This window comes from Ranitomeya variabilis, chromosome 1 (assembly GCF_051348905.1).
Source record: "Ranitomeya variabilis isolate aRanVar5 chromosome 1, aRanVar5.hap1, whole genome shotgun sequence".
Lineage (NCBI taxonomy): Eukaryota > Metazoa > Chordata > Amphibia > Anura > Dendrobatidae > Ranitomeya > Ranitomeya variabilis.
The window spans coordinates 518,381,276-518,399,156 of record NC_135232.1 but is presented as its reverse complement, the minus strand read 5'-3'; the positions used below and the strand labels follow the sequence as shown (position 1 = coordinate 518,399,156).

General features: G+C 44.1%; 1 protein-coding gene across 1 annotated transcript in view; it reads left to right on the top strand.

Annotated features, from left to right (window-relative positions):
* DAPK3 (death associated protein kinase 3) overlaps positions 1–17,881 on the top strand; it is a 48,407-nt gene that overhangs the window by 11,272 nt on the left and 19,254 nt on the right. Inside the window, exons 3-4 of the mRNA XM_077253914.1 lie at positions 6,465–6,594; positions 6,878–6,926. Coding sequence (XP_077110029.1) covers positions 6,465–6,594; positions 6,878–6,926 — 179 coding nt within the window. The remainder of the gene's footprint in view (positions 1–6,464; positions 6,595–6,877; positions 6,927–17,881) is intronic.

The window sequence follows — 17,881 nt, the reverse complement described above, 5'->3', positions numbered from 1 at the left end:
AAATTTACTGTTGTAAAATATTAACATCGTGCTTATTCAGTTTCTCACCCATTATATAAGTAATCAGACCACTTAGAGCAAAAACTATATTTATTAGAATATAGCAAATAACTTTTATAAACTTTTCTAAACTCTTGTAAGTAAATATGCAGTAAACACTGTTATGCAGTTAATAAGAAGAAATCTATAAATTTGTCCTCAGAAAAAGTATTGCCTCTGTCAGATCCTCCTTCATGGATGCCCTCAAATCTGATCTAATTATTTTGAGAGCAGATAACAACCTCTCTACACTAACTTGGGTTGGTGGCAAAGCAGTAATCACTCGGGCAACATCTCTGACAATGTCCGGATACAGAGGAATCGCTTGTTGCATTGTTATTTTTGATGAATGGTCAAATTTCTCAATTTCTTTTAGTGCACATGAAAAATTCTGCTTTAATGTACTAGCTGTGTTCTTTAATGGGGATGACTCTTCTTCTATGCGGGAACGCTTTGCACGGTCCTAGTGATCCAAATATTTTTCGAAATTAAATTCTTCATCAGTTGATGAGGGTGAAGATGTGGCAGGACGACCAAATTCTTCTTGTTCCTCCTGACTGTTCTGCAACCCTTTCATCCTTACTGCTATTTCAAACAGAGCTTCTTTTCCTTTAGTTAGCTGTTGATCATCTAGAAGAATCCGATGCATTGGGTCTACATAAACAGCTGCCAAAAGAATGTTATTTTGTAATAGTAGCTCCTCTCTCCGTTTCATTGATGTAGCAATGCCACTTGCAATTAACCCTCCTCTTTGGGACAGGCGAAACATCAGGTTCTTCCACTCCTTTAAGAAAATACCTGGAGTTAAGTCCTCTGCTTGTAATTTTTTAGTCACAGTAAATGGGTGCTCTAGCAATTTTTCCAGCTCAGTCACCTGATTCCACGGACTTTCATTTAGCGTCAGTTGAGGGTTAGCCATGTCTACAAGAAAGGTTTTCAGTTCAACCAAGCGCTGAATCATTAAGTAAGTACTGCCCCAACGTGTGACTTGATCAATAATTGCCCCTTTTCCAGCACGTCTCTTCAAAATTCAGTCAACTTTAGGGGTTCTGGCAACAGTAGCCAATTTTCTCACCTTGCCAATCAGTGCAGCAGCATGTCCTTCTTGCAGACTGTCTCTTATAGCCAGCTGTAACGTATGCACAACACAGCGCATGTGATGAATGAAAGAACGTATTGACACAGTTTCAACAAGATCATCTAAACTATCATGTTGCTGTTCATCTGAAGCAACTTCAGTTTGCTCCTCAGTTACAATACTGTGTTCCTCTATTTCAAACATTTCTGTGTCTGTGGACCCAGAATGTTCTTCTAGCTGCTGGTTACCATCATTACTCTCATTCATTAGTTTAATAGTACTTATCATATTTGAAGCATTGTCAGTTACGACAGAAAGAACTTGCTCTTTTTTAAGTTCATAGTCTTGCAGAACCTTTTCCACCAAGACCTGGAGAAACTCACTGGTGTGATGAGCTTTGGTGTCTTTTACTGCCAATGTCTTGGTAACTATTTCATTTTTGTCACAAACAAATCGGACATTGATGGCAAAATAGTTTACTCTGTGACGTGTGCAGGCATCCATTTTAAGAAACAGAAAGTGTCCCTTGAGAGTTTTTTTAAGTTCTTCCTTTTGTTTAAAAACTTCTTAGATTACTAATTTTCTAATACTCTCTCTCTCCAGAGAAACACCAAGCTTGCGGGCCATTTCCCCATTCAGACACATAAAAGCTGGTCGTGAAAATAATGAAATAGGCACACTATCCTTTACAACAAGCTCTATGATCTGTTTTTTAAATGTATCTACTGTCATTGTCACAGTAACTTTGTCACTGACAAAATATCTTGCAACTGATGGCTGCAAAGTTCTCTGCTCCTTTGTTTGGCTGGAAGAGCTGGGCACTGGTTCATTGGTTTGGATGCAGTCTTTCTCATCCACTGCTTTCAGTACTTCTGGATGAAAGCGCTGTAAATGTCTCTTTAGATTAGAAGCTCTGGTAGGAGCATTTTTATCTTTCCCTTAATATGCACTGATCTTGGCTTCACAGCTAGTGTTGAGCATTCCGATACTGCAAGTATCGGGTATCGGCCGATACTTGCTGTATCGGAATTCCGATACCGAGATCCGATATTTTTGTGATATCGGGTATCGGTATCGAAACAACATTAATGTAAAAATGTGTAAAAGAGAGAATTAAAATAAAAAATATTGCTATACTCACCTCTCCGACGCAGCCTGCACCTTACCGAGGGAAGCGGCAGCGTTCTTTGTTTAAAATTCGCGCTTTTCTTTCCTTTACGTGAGTCCCGGCTTGTGATTGGTTGCGTGCCGCCCATGTGACCGGGACGCAACCAATCACAGCAAGCCGTGACGTAATTTCAGGTCCTTCAGGATTTTAAAATTACGTTCCGGCGTTGTGATTGGTTGCGTCGCAGTCACATGGGCGACGCAACCAATCACAGCAAGCCGTGACGTAATTTCAGGTCCTTAAGGATTTTAAAATTACGTCCCGGCTTTGTGATTGGTTGCGTCGCAGTCACATGGGAGACGCAACCAATCACAAGCCGTGACGTCACGGGAGGCTGGACACGCGCGCATTTTAAAATGGGCGCGTGTCCAGCCTCCCGTGACGTCCCGGCTTGTGATTGGTTGCGCCGCGATCAACCAATCACAAGCCGGGAGGCTGGACACGCGCCCATTTTAAAATTTTAAAATGCGCGCGTGTCCAGCCTCCCGGCTTGTGATTGGTTGACCGCGGCGCAACCAATCACAAGCCGGGACGTCACGGGAGGCTGGACACGCGCCCATTTTAAAAAGCGCGCGTGTCCAGCCTCCCGTGACATCACGGCTTGTGATTGGTTAATGGCGGCCATGTTGCCGGGACGCGGACCAATCACAGCAAGCCGTGACGTAATTTCGTCACGGCTTGCTGTGATTGGTCCGCGTCCCGGCAACATGGCGCCGTGACCAATCATAAGCCGGGACGTCACTGGAGGCTGGACACGCGCGCTTTTTAAAATGGGCGCGTGTCCAGCCTCCCATGACGTCCCGGCTTGTGATTGGTTAATGGCGGCCATGTTGCCGGGACGCGGACCAATCACAGCAAGCCGTGACGTAATTTCATCACGGCTTGCTGTGATTGGTCCGCGTCCCGGCAACATGGCCGCCCTGACCAATCACAAGCCGGGACTTCACGTAACCAAGTAAAAGCGCGAATTTTAAACAAACAACGCTGCCGGTTCCCTCGCTGAGGTCCAGGCTGCGTCGGAGAGGTGAGTATAGCGATATTTTTTATTTTAATTCTTTCTTTTACACATTTATATGGATCCCAGGGCCTGAAGGAGAGTTTCCTCTCCTTCAGACCCTGGGAACCATCAGGAATACCGTCCGATACTTGAGTCCCATTGACTTGTATTGGTATCGGTATCGGATTGGATCCGATACTTTGCCGGTATCGGCCGATACTTTCCGATACCGATACTTTCAAGTATCGGACGGTATCGCTCAACACTATTCACAGCATTTGTTTTCGTTTGGATCATTTGTCATACACTGACAGACATAATGTTTTCTATCTTGAGTGATGGTGAAATGTTCAAATACAGCTGATTTAATGTGACGCTTCTTTGACATTCTCAGGTTAATTCTGCATTCACAATCCAAATGACAATTGTTTTTCCTAAAAACAATTGTACAAAATTATTGCCAGGTCGTACAACTGATATAGTGGTCAGTAATACTGTTATTCCTCATGTACTCAGTTAACTGATGCAAAGTTTGTTGAAAGGATAATACTTCTTACAGTCTCCCTCTTCTGAGTAGCAGCTGTGAGATGCTTGGAAGACGCACACCTAGTAAGCATCTAGTCTAGAGGAGGAGCTTTACTACTAAGAATTTGCAACACATTTTCACTTTCAGTTTCATACATTGTAAGTAGGGGGGTTGGGGCAGCATGAGGTTAACCAAGTATAAGATTAGATAAGGGCAGTGGAGAACAGTGACAAACAAGAAGTAAGAAATGTCTCTATCTCCAGCAGAACTGCTTATCTCTGTTGTTCATAGTTTGATAGAACATATATATTTGAGTAACATTTATAAAATACATATGAAAGTTCAATTATGAAATATTAATACATTTTTTTTAAAGCTGGAGTCGGTACATTTCTACCGACTCCGACTCCAACCAAAACTAACTACGACTCCAACTCCACAGCCCTGTCAGGAAATCACCATTTCTAAATGGAAATATAGGGAACTTCCACGTTATTGGTAGTACAAAGGCTCTGGAAAAGTGAAATGGCTCCCCCAAAAGAAATTCAGCAAGTTCTGCACTCCCAAATCCAAATGCACCCCCCCTTCCTCCTGACCCCAGTAAGCCTAAACCACATTTAGCACCCACATGTTTGGCATTTCTGTAACTGAGAGCCCACCTAATTTACAGGTGCATGTCTCCAGAAGCATGATCTGGGCATAATGTACTGGTCACTACAATGGCAGTTTGCAATTTTCACTAGGCAACATCCACTGCTTTTGTTTCTGGGGAACACCAATGGAGTCAAAATTGTCACTACACCTGTAGATAACTTCCAAAATGGGGTCAATTGAGGGGGGTTCTGCTCTTCTAGCAATTGGGGGCTCTGTATATGGAGTTTGCAAACTATTCTAGTAAAATCTGCACTCCATTAGGCAAATAGCGCTCCGTCCCTCCCGACTCTCTCCGTATGACTAAGCAGTACTGTACTGCTACATATGGGGTATGTTTACATTCAGCAATAATTGTGGGACAAATTTTGGTGCCATTTTTACCCATTTCTTCTTGTAAAAATGTAAAATCTGGGGCTAAAACTAAATTTTGATGGTAAAAATCTAATTATTTTTTCTTCACTGCCCAATGGTATAAAATTCTGTGACACACATGTGGTGTCAGTATGATCACTGGAGCCCTAGATAAATTCATTGAGAAGTTCAGTTTGTAAAATGGGGTCACTTTTGGGAGGGTTCTGCTGTTTTGGCACCTCAGGGGTACAGCCAATGTAAAATAGCACCCTCAAACCATTCCAGGAAAATCTGAACTCCAATATTGCGCTTTTTCCCTTCTGACCTTTGCACTGTACTTCAAAGGTAGTTTTCAACCACATATGGGGTAGCTGTGTACTCAGAAGAAATTGCACAATTTTTGAGGTCTATTTTGTCCTGTTCACCTTGTGAAAAAAAAAAAAAAAAAATGGGGCCAAAATAACATTTTTGTTGGAAAAATGTTTTTGTTTTTTTTTCACAGATCTGTTATAAAGTTTTGTGAAGCACTTGTGCTCGCCATACATCTAGATACATTCCTTCAGGGGTCTAGTTTCCATAATGGTGTCACTTGTGGGCAGTTTCCACTATTTAGACACATCAGGGACTCTCCAAACGGGACATGGCGTCCGCTGATTATTCCAGCAAATTTTACATTCAAAAAGTAAAATGGCGCTCCTTTCCCAAGCCCTGCCGTGCACCCAAACAGTCTCCCCACCTCCATATGGGGTATCGGCGTGCTCATGAGAAATAGCAGAACAAATTTTATGATCCCCTTACTTCGGTTACCCTTATGAAAATTAAAAAAAAAAAAATTGGACTCGAAGTAAAAAAAATTTTGAAAAAGAAAAGTTACATGCTCGTTTTTTTTCCTTCCACATTCCTATAAGTCCTATGAATCATGTGAAGGATTAATAAACTTTTGGAATATGGTTTTGAGCACCTTGAGGGGTGCAGTTTTTAGAAAGGTGTCAGAAAATGCCCAAAAGTATTATACGGACCCCTCAAAGTAACTTCAAATGTGATGTGGTCCCTAAAAAAAAAAAATAAAAAAAAATAATAATTTTTGTTGGAATTTTAATAACCAGTAAAGGCCAAGTATACAACTGTGAGCAGATATTAATATCTCGGGAAGCTCCATGTTTATTGCTCCCTTCCCAGGCTATAAATATCTGCCCTCAGCTGGTTATTTAAATTTTTGGGGGACCCCCCACCCCATTTTTTTTTTCTTTATGACTTGAATACATGTAAGCTGCACATGCAAAACTATGATTATATGTCTCGCTCACATATTTCTTCCTATCCATCTATCTATGTAATGAAGAATATTTTGTCAGAAAACTACCATATCTTTAAATGACAGAGAATTAATCTATGTAAAAGCTAATGTTAAAATGGCATTGCTTACGGATTACATATACATGTCATACAGATGCTAGTTGAAAAAAATCGCATTGTATTCACATGACACACGCCCGACTTTCAGGAACCATTTCGGACCGATTTTTATTAACTGAGTATCAGCCCCAAAGTTTAAGCTTAGTATGCTATTTGGATGTTTCCGAGTCTTTTGAGCATTAAGAAACAGAGGAATTTTATTTGGTTAATATTTCCATTTCTCTTTATTCTGTAGCCAGAAAATATCATGTTGCTGGATCAAAGTAGCCCAAATCCTCGTATAAAACTCATAGATTTTGGAATTGCCCACAAAATACAAGCAGGAAATGAGTTTAAGAATATATTTGGAACACCTGAATTTGTCGGTAAGTTGGGAAAGCCAGTCAACTGTAGGTTTCTAATTTGTGTGGTCCACAACGACCTAAATTTCGCATGCATTGTTACAATCAATCTAACATTTGTGAGACTGATAAGATCTGAAATTTCTTAGCAGCTATGCCTATCTTATATATATATATCTTATTATATAAATACTGGTGCGTTTTGGAGGATATGAGGGACTCAAGTTCCCTATAACAACGCTTTAACTTTTTTTTTTTTTTAATGTGCATATCTTTGTATAAAACTTCTGATTTTCTGGTTTTACAGCTCCTGAAATTGTCAACTATGAACCTCTAGGATTAGAGGCGGATATGTGGTGAGGCACCTTCTGTACATTGTATTATCAGTATTCAGTATTTGTTAGCTTAGTTGGCCAATTTATTATGGCATCCCACAACAATGTGTATGGGCTTTAGTATACATTGTCACTGTTGTAAGGCGAAAAAGAGTCTGAATAACTGGACTGTAAGGGTAGGTGCACGCGATCAATAAACGTTCCGGATTGGACGCTGCGTACTTGAGCAGCATCCAACTCGCAGTGTCCAGATGTTACAGCATAGTGGATGGAATTTGAAGAAATCCCATGTCCACTATGCGCCCAGAGATGCCGTGGGTCGCCTGTGGAGACGGACATGCGGCGCTTCTTTTCAGCATGTCTATTTATCTTGCAGAGACTCGAGTCTACGCCAAAAAAAATTTCACCCGTACAATAAATTGATTCCACATGGTTCAGTGAACACAGGTGGACTCACCTGCATTCAATAGCCGACAGCGCTTTGGACGCATCGGACATGTGCAGCATCCAAATTCCTGAATGTGTGCACCCAGCCTAACCTTTCTCATCCTTTGCTTGCCTAGGGCAAAGTCCATCTGGGTTTTGTTATGTATCAGTTTTTCAAAAGAAAAAATTTTTTGCATGATGCACTTTTTCTTTAAAAAAAAAAAATGGACATATAAAATAAGTGTTTGATACACTGACGATTGTGTGCAAGTTTTCCCACCTACAAAAAAAGGAGAGGTCTGTAATTTATATTGTAGATACACTTCAAATGTGAGAGACAGAATCGAAAAAAAATCCAGAAAATCACATATGATTTTTACATAGTTAAATTGCATTTTATTGCATGAAATCAGTATTTGATCACCTACCAACCAGGAAGAATTCTGACTCTCACAGAACTGTTAGTTTATTTTCAAGAAGCCCTCCTACTCTGTACTTATTGCCTGTATTAATTGTACCTATTTGAACTTGACATCTGTCCACACACTTAAGGTACCGTCACACTCAGCGACGCTGCAGCGATATAGACAACGATCTGATCGCTGCAGCGTCGCTGTTTAGGTCGCTGTAGAGATGTCAAACACATCAGCTCCACAACGATGCAGGAGCGATCCTGTGACGTAGCGGTGACTCACTTATCGTTCTCACAGGTCGTTAGCTCCATGTTTAACATTGCTGACATCGTTGCTTTTGCTGTCAAACACGACGATACACGCCAATCTGACGACCAAATAAATTTCTGGACTTTAAGCTCCGACCAGCGATATCACAGCGGGATCCAGATCGCTGCTGCGTGTCAAACACAACGAGATCGCTATCCAGGACGCTGCAACGTCACGGATCGTTGTCTTTCTCGTTGTAAAGTTGTTTAGTGTGAAGGTACCTTTAATCACACTCCAACCTCTCCACCATAGCCAAGACAATAGCGCTGCCTAAGGTCACCAGGAACAAAATTGTAGACCTGCACAAGGTTGGGACCATATTCTCAAACATTACCGTTGGTGACACACTACGCCGTCGTGGATTAAAATCCTGCAGGGTACGCAAGGTCATCCTGCTCACACCAACATATGTCCAGGCCCATTTCAAGTTCACGAGTGACCGTCTGGATGATCCAGAGGAGGCATGGGAGAAGGTCAGATGAGACCAAAATAGAACTTTCCCCAGGACGTCCCTCATGACAGCACGACAGGAGGTAGTCCTACTCATCCTCTAGGCACAGGAAACACACAAGAGGTTAAAAGCTTCCCCCTTCCACCTCACCCTCAGTGTTTTTCCTGTCCCTAGCAAGACAGAGCACAGCAAAAGAAGGAACGCAAAGAACTTACTTGGAAGCTCAGTGGAATCGGAAGGGACTGAGTCTCTTCCCTTCTCACTGTCAAGAGGCTCCGGTGCTGATATCTCACTGGAGCAGGATGGAGCTCCCTACGTCGCCGCTTTCCTCTGCGGAGGGTTCTCGGCTCCACGCTGGTGCCGGCTGCCGGACTTTTGGTTCGCACACAGTGGCGTGCGATCAAGCTTGGAATGCATTTCCGTCCGGGGACGCCATCTGATAACGCGAGTGCTTTCCGGCTTGGAGCGCACTTCCAGTTTAGAGGGCCATTTCCAATTGGGGCAGTGCAGTGTGCGTTCCACGACCGAAGGATCTTGGGATCAGGCTCCTCTTCCCGGAAAAGGCCGAGCAAATGCCCGACATGCAATACAAAACTTGCAGAATCGTTTAAAAAGCAATTATGCACGGAGTGTATTGCAAAGTTCCTGAAGGACGATTGAGCATCCTTCTTAATGAATATGCAGCTCATGATTAGGGAAGAGGTCCAGAGCACCGTCAATAATCTTGTACCATCGCTGCCATCTCAGAGTACCTCCCATCATAAGAGAGCTAGATGAGAGATGGAAGAATCCTCAGAGGTGGCATACCCATGCTCATATTATTCAGAGGAGGACGTTGAGGGGGAGGATGAAAGTATTCCCCAGATGCTTTCGGAGGAGAGGAAAAAGTATTTTTTCTCATGTGAAAATACGGATGATTTGTTGAGGGCTGTAAGAGCTATCATGAAGGTCGAGGAGGCTCAAGTGCCACACATGACTCAGGATGAGATGTTTGGAGGCCTGAGGACACAAAGAAATAGTGTTCCCGGTCAACAAACATATTAAGGCAATGATCCTGGAAGAATGGGAAGACACAGAGATGCGTCTTGTCATTCCCAGAGACTTTAAAGCCCGTCTCCCCTTTGATCTGGAGGAAGTTGAGGTTTGGGAAGAAATCCCAAAAGTAGACATCCTTTATCGCCAAGGTCGCAAAAAAGACCTCAATACCATTCGAAGACTTCCTGCCTGCAGAAGAGGAGTTGAGAGTCTTCAGCAGTCGTCATTAAGGCTAATATAGCCGCCACCTCCGTAGTCAGATCCATGTGTATCTCGATTGACGACTTAACCTCCCAGTTGAAATCTAACACCCCTGTAGAGGTTATGTTAAGAGTCCCTCCCTATGTTAAAAATGACAATACAGTTTGTAGCAGATGCCTCTCCTGAATCCATGAGGTTTGCTGCCAGAAGCAATGTGTTGTCTAACTCGGTGCGTCAGGCCATCTGGTTTAAAACGTGATCAGGAGAAAGCCATTCCAAAACGAAGCTTTGCTCTATCCCATTCTCGGGCACACATGTCTTCCGTCCAGTTCTAGATGACATTTTTGAGAGAGGATTTCTGGAGGAAAAAAGGAAAAGTACCACTTCTTTCGTAGACCCAGTCAGTCCCACAGGCAAGAGTATAAGGTGAAGACAGGAAGGTGGAGTTACCCCAAGGGGGGCAGAGATGGATCCACCCAGTTTTCTTCCGGCTTTCCAGAGAGATCTTGATGCCAGGAAGTTAGGAGGGAGACTGCATTTTCTTTCTGGAAAGTTGGCGGACCATTACAGACGATCAGTGGATCCTGCGACCATAGGGAAAGGGTACATGCTAGACTTCTTCCATCTCCCTCCTCAATGGTTTTGCACCACCAGACCCAGTCCCTCTCCGCTTCAAAAAGACTCTGAGGGGATGTCAGGAACCTCTTAAAATTAGGGGCTGTCGATCCAGTACCCATTTCAGAGATAGGGCTCCGCCATGTGCACATTAGATGTAAGAGATGCATACTACCACGTGCCAATCCACCCAGACCGGCACCCATTTTGACAAGCGGTGGATACCGCGTCACATCCCGGACAGATCCAGCTCCTAGCCCATTTCACTAGTCTGAGCGCCGTATTAACCACTAAGCGACTCTAACCAGATTGATTTTGAATTATTACCAAGATCCATCCATTAACCCTATCAGTACGTAACTGAAGAAGGTCGATTAGACCGAAATGTTTTATTGGTACTACACAATAAAATATCAAGTTACATGCAGTTGAGTGCCAGGTTCTTTTACATTCAATCCACCCAGACCAACGCCAGTTTCTTGAGGTTTGCGCTGGAACATCAGGGATCAGTCCACCATTTCCAGTTCACATGTCTACCATTCATCCTTCTCAGCTCCTCGTATCTTTACGAAGGTAATGACGGGGGTGGCTGCTTTTCTAAGGAAGAAGGGAATTATTGTGGTTCCATTCCTGGACAACATCCTTCTAATAGCAGACTCAACCATCCTCCTCAGTCAGCAGCTTGCCCAGACTATCGACATACTAGAGGGCTTGGGATGGCGCATCAACTGGGAAAAATCCGACTTTTAACCAGGTACTCAAAAGGTGTTCTTAGGAGTCCTCCTCAATTCCCATCACAGGATGTCTTCCCTGCCCCTCATAAAGTAGGAAGTCAGGCCCACTCAAGACAGCTACAAGGAATGATCCTGTCAGTCTGGAACGGACATCCATCTGGTCTAGACAGGAAAATGAGAATTTCGGCAAGCCTAATTAATTCCCTATCTTGGAGGACATCCAGGAAAAACTTGGAAGTACCATGGATTCTTTCTCCTTTCATCTGTATCACCACCAACACAAGCCTGAAAGGATGGGGAGCAGAAGTGGAGGGAAGTATCTGCAGGGTACATGGTCCACCGAAGACCAAAAGAGATCATCAAATTACAGAGAGTAAAAGGCTGCATGGGATACACTGCAACAATGCCGAGACACGGTCAGAGATCGTCATGTGAAATTTTTTTCAGACGACATCACAGCGGTTTCCTTTCTGCACCACCAGGGAGGTCCGAGAGGCCAACTTCTACAGGCCTCAGCTGAAAAAATATTTTGGTGGACAGAAAGAAACATTCTGTCCATCTCGGCAGTTAACTTGAAAGGCTCTGAATACAGAGTAGCAGACTTTCTCAGCAGGGAATAACTGTGGTCCTCCGAATGGGATTTGAATCCAGAAGTGTTTCACCAGCTAACCCAGAGGTGGGGGGTTCCGCATATAGATCTGTTTGCAACCCAGAAGAATGCAAAGGTGGCAAGGTTCTTCTCCATAGATCCAAGAGACAACCCAGAAGGGGTGGATGTCCTATCTCAGAGTTGTGAACCAGCTCTACTGTTCACATTCTCCCCTTTTCCCCTTATACCGTGGGTACGGAAAGTATTCAAACCCCTTTAAATTTTTCACTCTGTGTTTCATTGCAGCCATTTGGTAAATTAAAAAAAGTTCATTTTTTCTCATTAATGTACACTCTGCACACCATCTTGACTGAAAAAAAACAGAAATGCAGTAATTGTTGCAAATGTAATTACAAAAAATCCTGAACTAACACATGGTCGTAAGTATTCAGACCCTTTGCTCAGACACTCATATTTATGTCTCATGCTGTCCATTTCCTTGTGATCCTCCTTGAGATGGTTCTGCTTCTACATTGGAGTCCAGCTGTGTTTAATTAAACTGATAGGACTTGATTTGGAAAGGTACACACCTCTCTATATAAGACCTCACAGTGCATGTGAGACCAAATGAGAATCATAAGGTCAAAGGAACTGGCCAAGAAGCTCAGAGACAGAATTGTGGCAAGGCTCAGATCTGGCCAAGGTTACAAAAGAATTTCTGCAGTACCCATGGTTCCTAAGAGCACAGTGGCCTCCATAATCCTTAAATTGAAGAAGTTTGGGACCACCAGAAGTCTACCTAGACCTGGCAGTTCCAGCCAAACTGAGCAATCGTGGGAGAAGAGCCTTGGTGACAGAGATAAAGAAGAACCCCAAGATCACTGTGGCTGAGTTCCAGAGATGCAGTAGGGAGATGGGAGAAAGTTCCACGAAGTCAACTATCACTGCAAGACATATGAAAGCCCGCATAGTTTGCTAAAAAAAAAACCACATGAAGGACTCCCAGACTATGAGAAATAAGATTCTCTGGTCTGAAGAAACGAAGATAGACCTTTTTGGTGATAATTCTAAGTGGTATGTGTGGAGAAAACCAGGCACTGCTTATTGCCTGCCCAATACAATTCCCACAGTGAAACGTAGTGGCAGCATCATGCTATGGGGGTGTTTTTCAGCTGCAGGGACAGGACGATTGGTTGTTATTAAAGGAAACATGAATGCGGCCAACTACAGAGATATCCTGGATGAAAACCTCTTCCATAATGCTCTGGACCTCAGACTTGGCCGAAGGTTCACCTTCAAACAAGACAATGACCCTAAGCACACAGCTAAAATAACAAAGGAAGTGGCTTCAGAACAATTCTGTGACTATTCTTGACTGGCCAAGCCAGAGCCCTGACCCAAATCCAATTGAGCATCTCTGGAGAGTCCTGAAAATGGTTGTCCACCAACGTTCACCATCCAACCTGACGGAACTGGAGAGGCTCTGCAAGGAAGAATGGTAGAGGATCCCGAAATACGGTTGTGAAAAATTTGTTGCATCATTCCCATAAAGACTCATGGCTGTAATAGTTCAAAAGGGTGCTTCTACTCAATACTGAGCAAGGGGTCTGAATACTTATGACTATGTGATATCTGTTTTTCGTTAATAAATTTGCAAAAATTACTACATTTCTGTTTTGGTTTTTTTCCAGTCAATATGGGGTGCAGAGTGTACATTAATGAGAAAAATATGAACTTTTTTGATTTTTACCACATGGCTGCAATGAGTGAAAAATTTAAAGGGGTATGAATACTTTCCGTACCCACTGTATCAAGGGTCCTGAGGATGATCAAGCCACGGTAATACATGTGGCCCCTTTCTGGCCCAAGAGAAGTCGGTTCCCAGTGTTGCACTACGAGACCCTGGAGGATCCTGTTCCCCTTCCAGACAGATGTGACCTGCTTTCCCAGGGTCCCCTCTTGCATCAAGATTCGCGCTTTCTACACCTGACAGCCTGGATCCTAAGCTCCAAAGGATTATCGGATAACCACTATGCAGGCAAGTAGAAAACCGGTGACTTCAGTAATCTATTTCAAGATGTGGAAAAAATTCTGCTCTTATGTAGGGGAATCCACTTCAGAGTCATCCCTTCCAGATATTCCCAAAATCCTGGACTTCCTCAAGATAGGATTTGAGAAGGGACTAAAGCCTAACACTCTAAAAGTACAGATTTCTGCCCTTAGCTTTTCTGGACTTTCGTCTAGCAGACCACTGGTATGTTGCAAGGTTTCCTCGAGCCGTTACTAGGTTAAGACTTACAATCGGAAAGACTTTTCCACCATGGAATCTAAATCTAGTGCTAGGGACCCTATGCAGACCTCCCTTTAAACCCCAGGAAGGATGTAATATTAACTTTCTTTCCATGAAGACTGCATTTCTGGTGGCTTTCACCTCTGCAACACATTTAGGGGAGATCCAGACACTGCCAGTAAGGGATCCCTATCTACAGATCTCGGAGGACTGTTTAATATTTAGTCTTGACCCTTCTTTCCTGCCAAAGGTAGTATCAAAGGCAAATTTGAGCCAGGAGATCATTCTAACATCATTTTGTCAGCTCCCCAAGAAAATGAAAGAAAGGCTATTCCACACACTGGACATAAGACAATCAATGAGGCGCTATGTGGAGGTCACAGGTTCCCGAAGACAGGACTCAAACTTGTTTGTACAGTATGCAGGAAAGAATAAAGGCTAGAAAGCCTGAAAGACCTCTTTATCCAGGTCGATTACATCAACCATGTCTCGAGCATACGAATCAGAAAAGAGAGAGACCCCCGCTTAACATTAAAGCCCGCTCCATGAGAGCAATTTCCAAATCCTGGGCTGAGAGAGCAGGGGCTTCCGTAGACCAAATCTGCAGAGCCGCAACTTGGTCTAATATAACGACTTTCTGTAAACACTACAAGCTAGACGTCAGGTCAGCAGTTAGCTTACGGACAGGAGGTTCTGCAGGCAGTGGTCCTGCCCTAAAATGTCATTGATTTGATATTTCTCATGTCGTGCTGTCATGAGGGATATTATAACGGGCAGGACAGAAAACTAGAGTGGACCCTCTGGACCGTGGGGAGACCTACCCCTGGGCGAGCATACCTAGCGTGGAACCGACCCCTATACAGGGACCGTCAGGAGCAGGCCCAGAGGTCACTTACCCACGGTGGAATACCAAGTGGGACGGCTCCAAGAAGGAAGAAAGGAGAGTCTGCAGACGCTGGAGAGGAAGTACTGGCGGGAGGCCCAGGAAGACTGACGATGATCAGGAGGACTGGGAAGCCGGAACGGAGGGAAACTGAGGGAAAGACAAAAGGTGACAATAAGACACAAGAAAAGGGAACAACCAGGAACTGCTAGGAAAACTAGGAGGACACGAACGAAGGGAGAGACGAAGGCGAAGAACCTATCAGAGAGAGTACAATATCAAAGCAGGAAGGGCCAGACGCAATAGCAAGGCTATGACAATCAGGCGCAGAAAAACAGGAGAACCTGCCTCTTATAGCAGGGGCAGGAGCGGGATTGGTTGCAGAGGTTACTGACCTGGCTGACCCCAGGAAGCAGAAACAGAAAACGTGCGCCTGCGTCCTCTGGAGAATCCAGAGCACCTGCGCAGACCCTGCACACTCTCAGGAGAGCCAGGCACCGGAAGTGATGGAGAGGGCTTGACACGGCCGGACCCGGAAGTAGAGCGCCGGGCACGCGCAGCAGCAGGGAGAGAAGAACCGGCGCGCCCAGACCCAGAGACAGCAGCTGGAGCGCGCAGCGACTGCATCAGGCACCGCAACCGAGGAAAGAGAGTGGACGCGCCCGGACCCCGCAGCAGAAGAGCAGCGACACAGAGCAGCGGCGGAGGTGGTAACAGATATCCTGGGGAAAATAAGAATTAGTTCTACTAGTAAATATTTCCAGGAGTCCATCATGACAGCACCATTACATTCTCTCCCTGAATTCTGAAAGCTGATGTGAGGTTAACATTTGTACGTAAGAATTCAATAGAAGTGTTGCATCCATCCTGGTGTGGTGATTGGTAAAGAGACTGGGGGTGAGGTGGAAGGGAAGGTGCTTTTAACCTCTTGTGTGTTTTCTGTCTCTAGAGGGATGAGTAGGACTACCTCCTGTCGTGCTGTCACGATGGACTCCTGGAAATATAATTACCAGTAGGACTAATTCCTTTTTTTTTTTTTGGTATCAAATCCACTTGTTTTGTTTGAAGGGAGAAGGGTACAACCCCAAGAACAGTGTCCCAACCGTGAAGCATGGTGAGGGGACAGGACGTCTGCACTGTATTGAAGGGAGGATGGATGGAGTCATCTCTCATGAGATTTTTGCCAACAACCTCTCTCCCTCAGTAAGAGCATTGAAGATGGGGTGTGTCTGAGTCTTCCAGCGTGACAATGACCTGAAACGCACAGCCAGGGCAACTAAGGAGTGGCTCTGTAAGAAACATTTCAAGGTCCTGGAGTGGCCTAGCCAGTCTCCAGACCTGAACTCAATAGAAAATCTTTGGAGGGAGCTGAAACAATATGTTAGGTCTGCTTAGGTAGAAAAATAAAAACATGATCCTATTCACTACATAATAAATGTTACAAACAAAACATGATTACCCATTACTCACTTGCCTGGGAGGCTAGGCACCTTACCTCTTTTGCTGGAGCTGTCTCAAATAAATATATATATACTCGAGTATAAGCCGAGATTTTCAGCCTACTTTTTTGGGCTGGAAGTAACCCTCTCGGCTTATACTCGAGTCATACGCAGGGGTCGGCAGGGGAGGGGGAGCGGAGCTGTGTAATAATACTCACCTGCTCCTGGCGCAGTCCCTGCACATTTTTTCCCCGGCAGCTTGTTCCTGTAGTGAGCGGTCACATGGTACCGCTCATTACAGTAATGAATATGGACCCGACTCCCATAGGGGTGGAGGCGCATATTCATTACTGTAATGAGTGGTACCATGTGACCACTCACTACAGGAAGAAGCTGCCGGCGCTGGGGAACAGACATGCAGGGACCGCGCCAGGAGCAGGTGAGTATAACGTAGTGCGCGATATTCACCTGCTCCCCGTTCCACTGTCGGCGCTGCTGCATCTTCCACATCCTCTGCACTGACGCTCCGGTCAGAGGGCACGATGACACGATTAGTGTGCGCAGCGCCCTCTGCCTGAGCGTCAGTGCACAGGACGGAGAAGATGCAGCGGCGGTCAGCGGTGAAACAGGGAGCAGGTGAATATAGCATGTATGGGGCCATGTGCAGCATTATATGGGGCATATATCTGTATGGAGCATCTTATGGGGCCATGTGTAGCATTATATGGGGCAAATATCTGTATGGAGCATCTTATGGGGCCATGTGCAACATTATATGGGGCAAATATCTGTATGGAGCATCTTATGGGGTCATGTGCAGCATTATATGGGGCAATTATCTGTATGGAGCATCTTATGAGGTCATGTGCAGCATTATATGGGGCAATTATTTGTATGGAGCATCTTATGGGGCTATAATCAGCATTTGTGCAGCATTTTATGGGGCAATTATCTGTATGGAGCATCTTATGGGGCCATGTTTAGCACTATATGGGGCAATTATCTGTATGGAGCATCTTATGGGGCTATGAGCAGCATTATATGGGGCAAATATCTGTATGGGGCCATGTGCAGCATTATATGGGGCAAATATCTGTATGGGGCCATGTGCAGCATTATATGGGGCAAATATCTCTGGAGCATCTTATGGGGCCATAATCAGCATCTGTGCAGCATTATATGGCGCATATTTTAATATGGAGCATCTTATGGAGCCCATCAAAAACTGTATGGAGCATTATATGAGGCGTATTTTGTATGGAGCATCTTATGTGGCCATCATGAACTGTATGGAGCATTATATGGGGCTCATGATTCAATATGGATATTCAAAAACACTTAACCTACTGATGTCTCAATTAATTTTACTTTTATTGGTATCTATTCTTATTTTTTAAATTTACCAGTAGCTGCTGCATTTTTCACCCTAGGCTTATACTCGAGTCATTAAGTTTTCCCAGTGTTTTTGTGGCAAAATTAGGGGGGTCGGCTTATACTCAGGTCGAGTATATACGAGATTATATATATATATAGGGAACACTAAAATCCCACATCCACATATAGGTATCACTGAATGAAATATTCCAGTTGT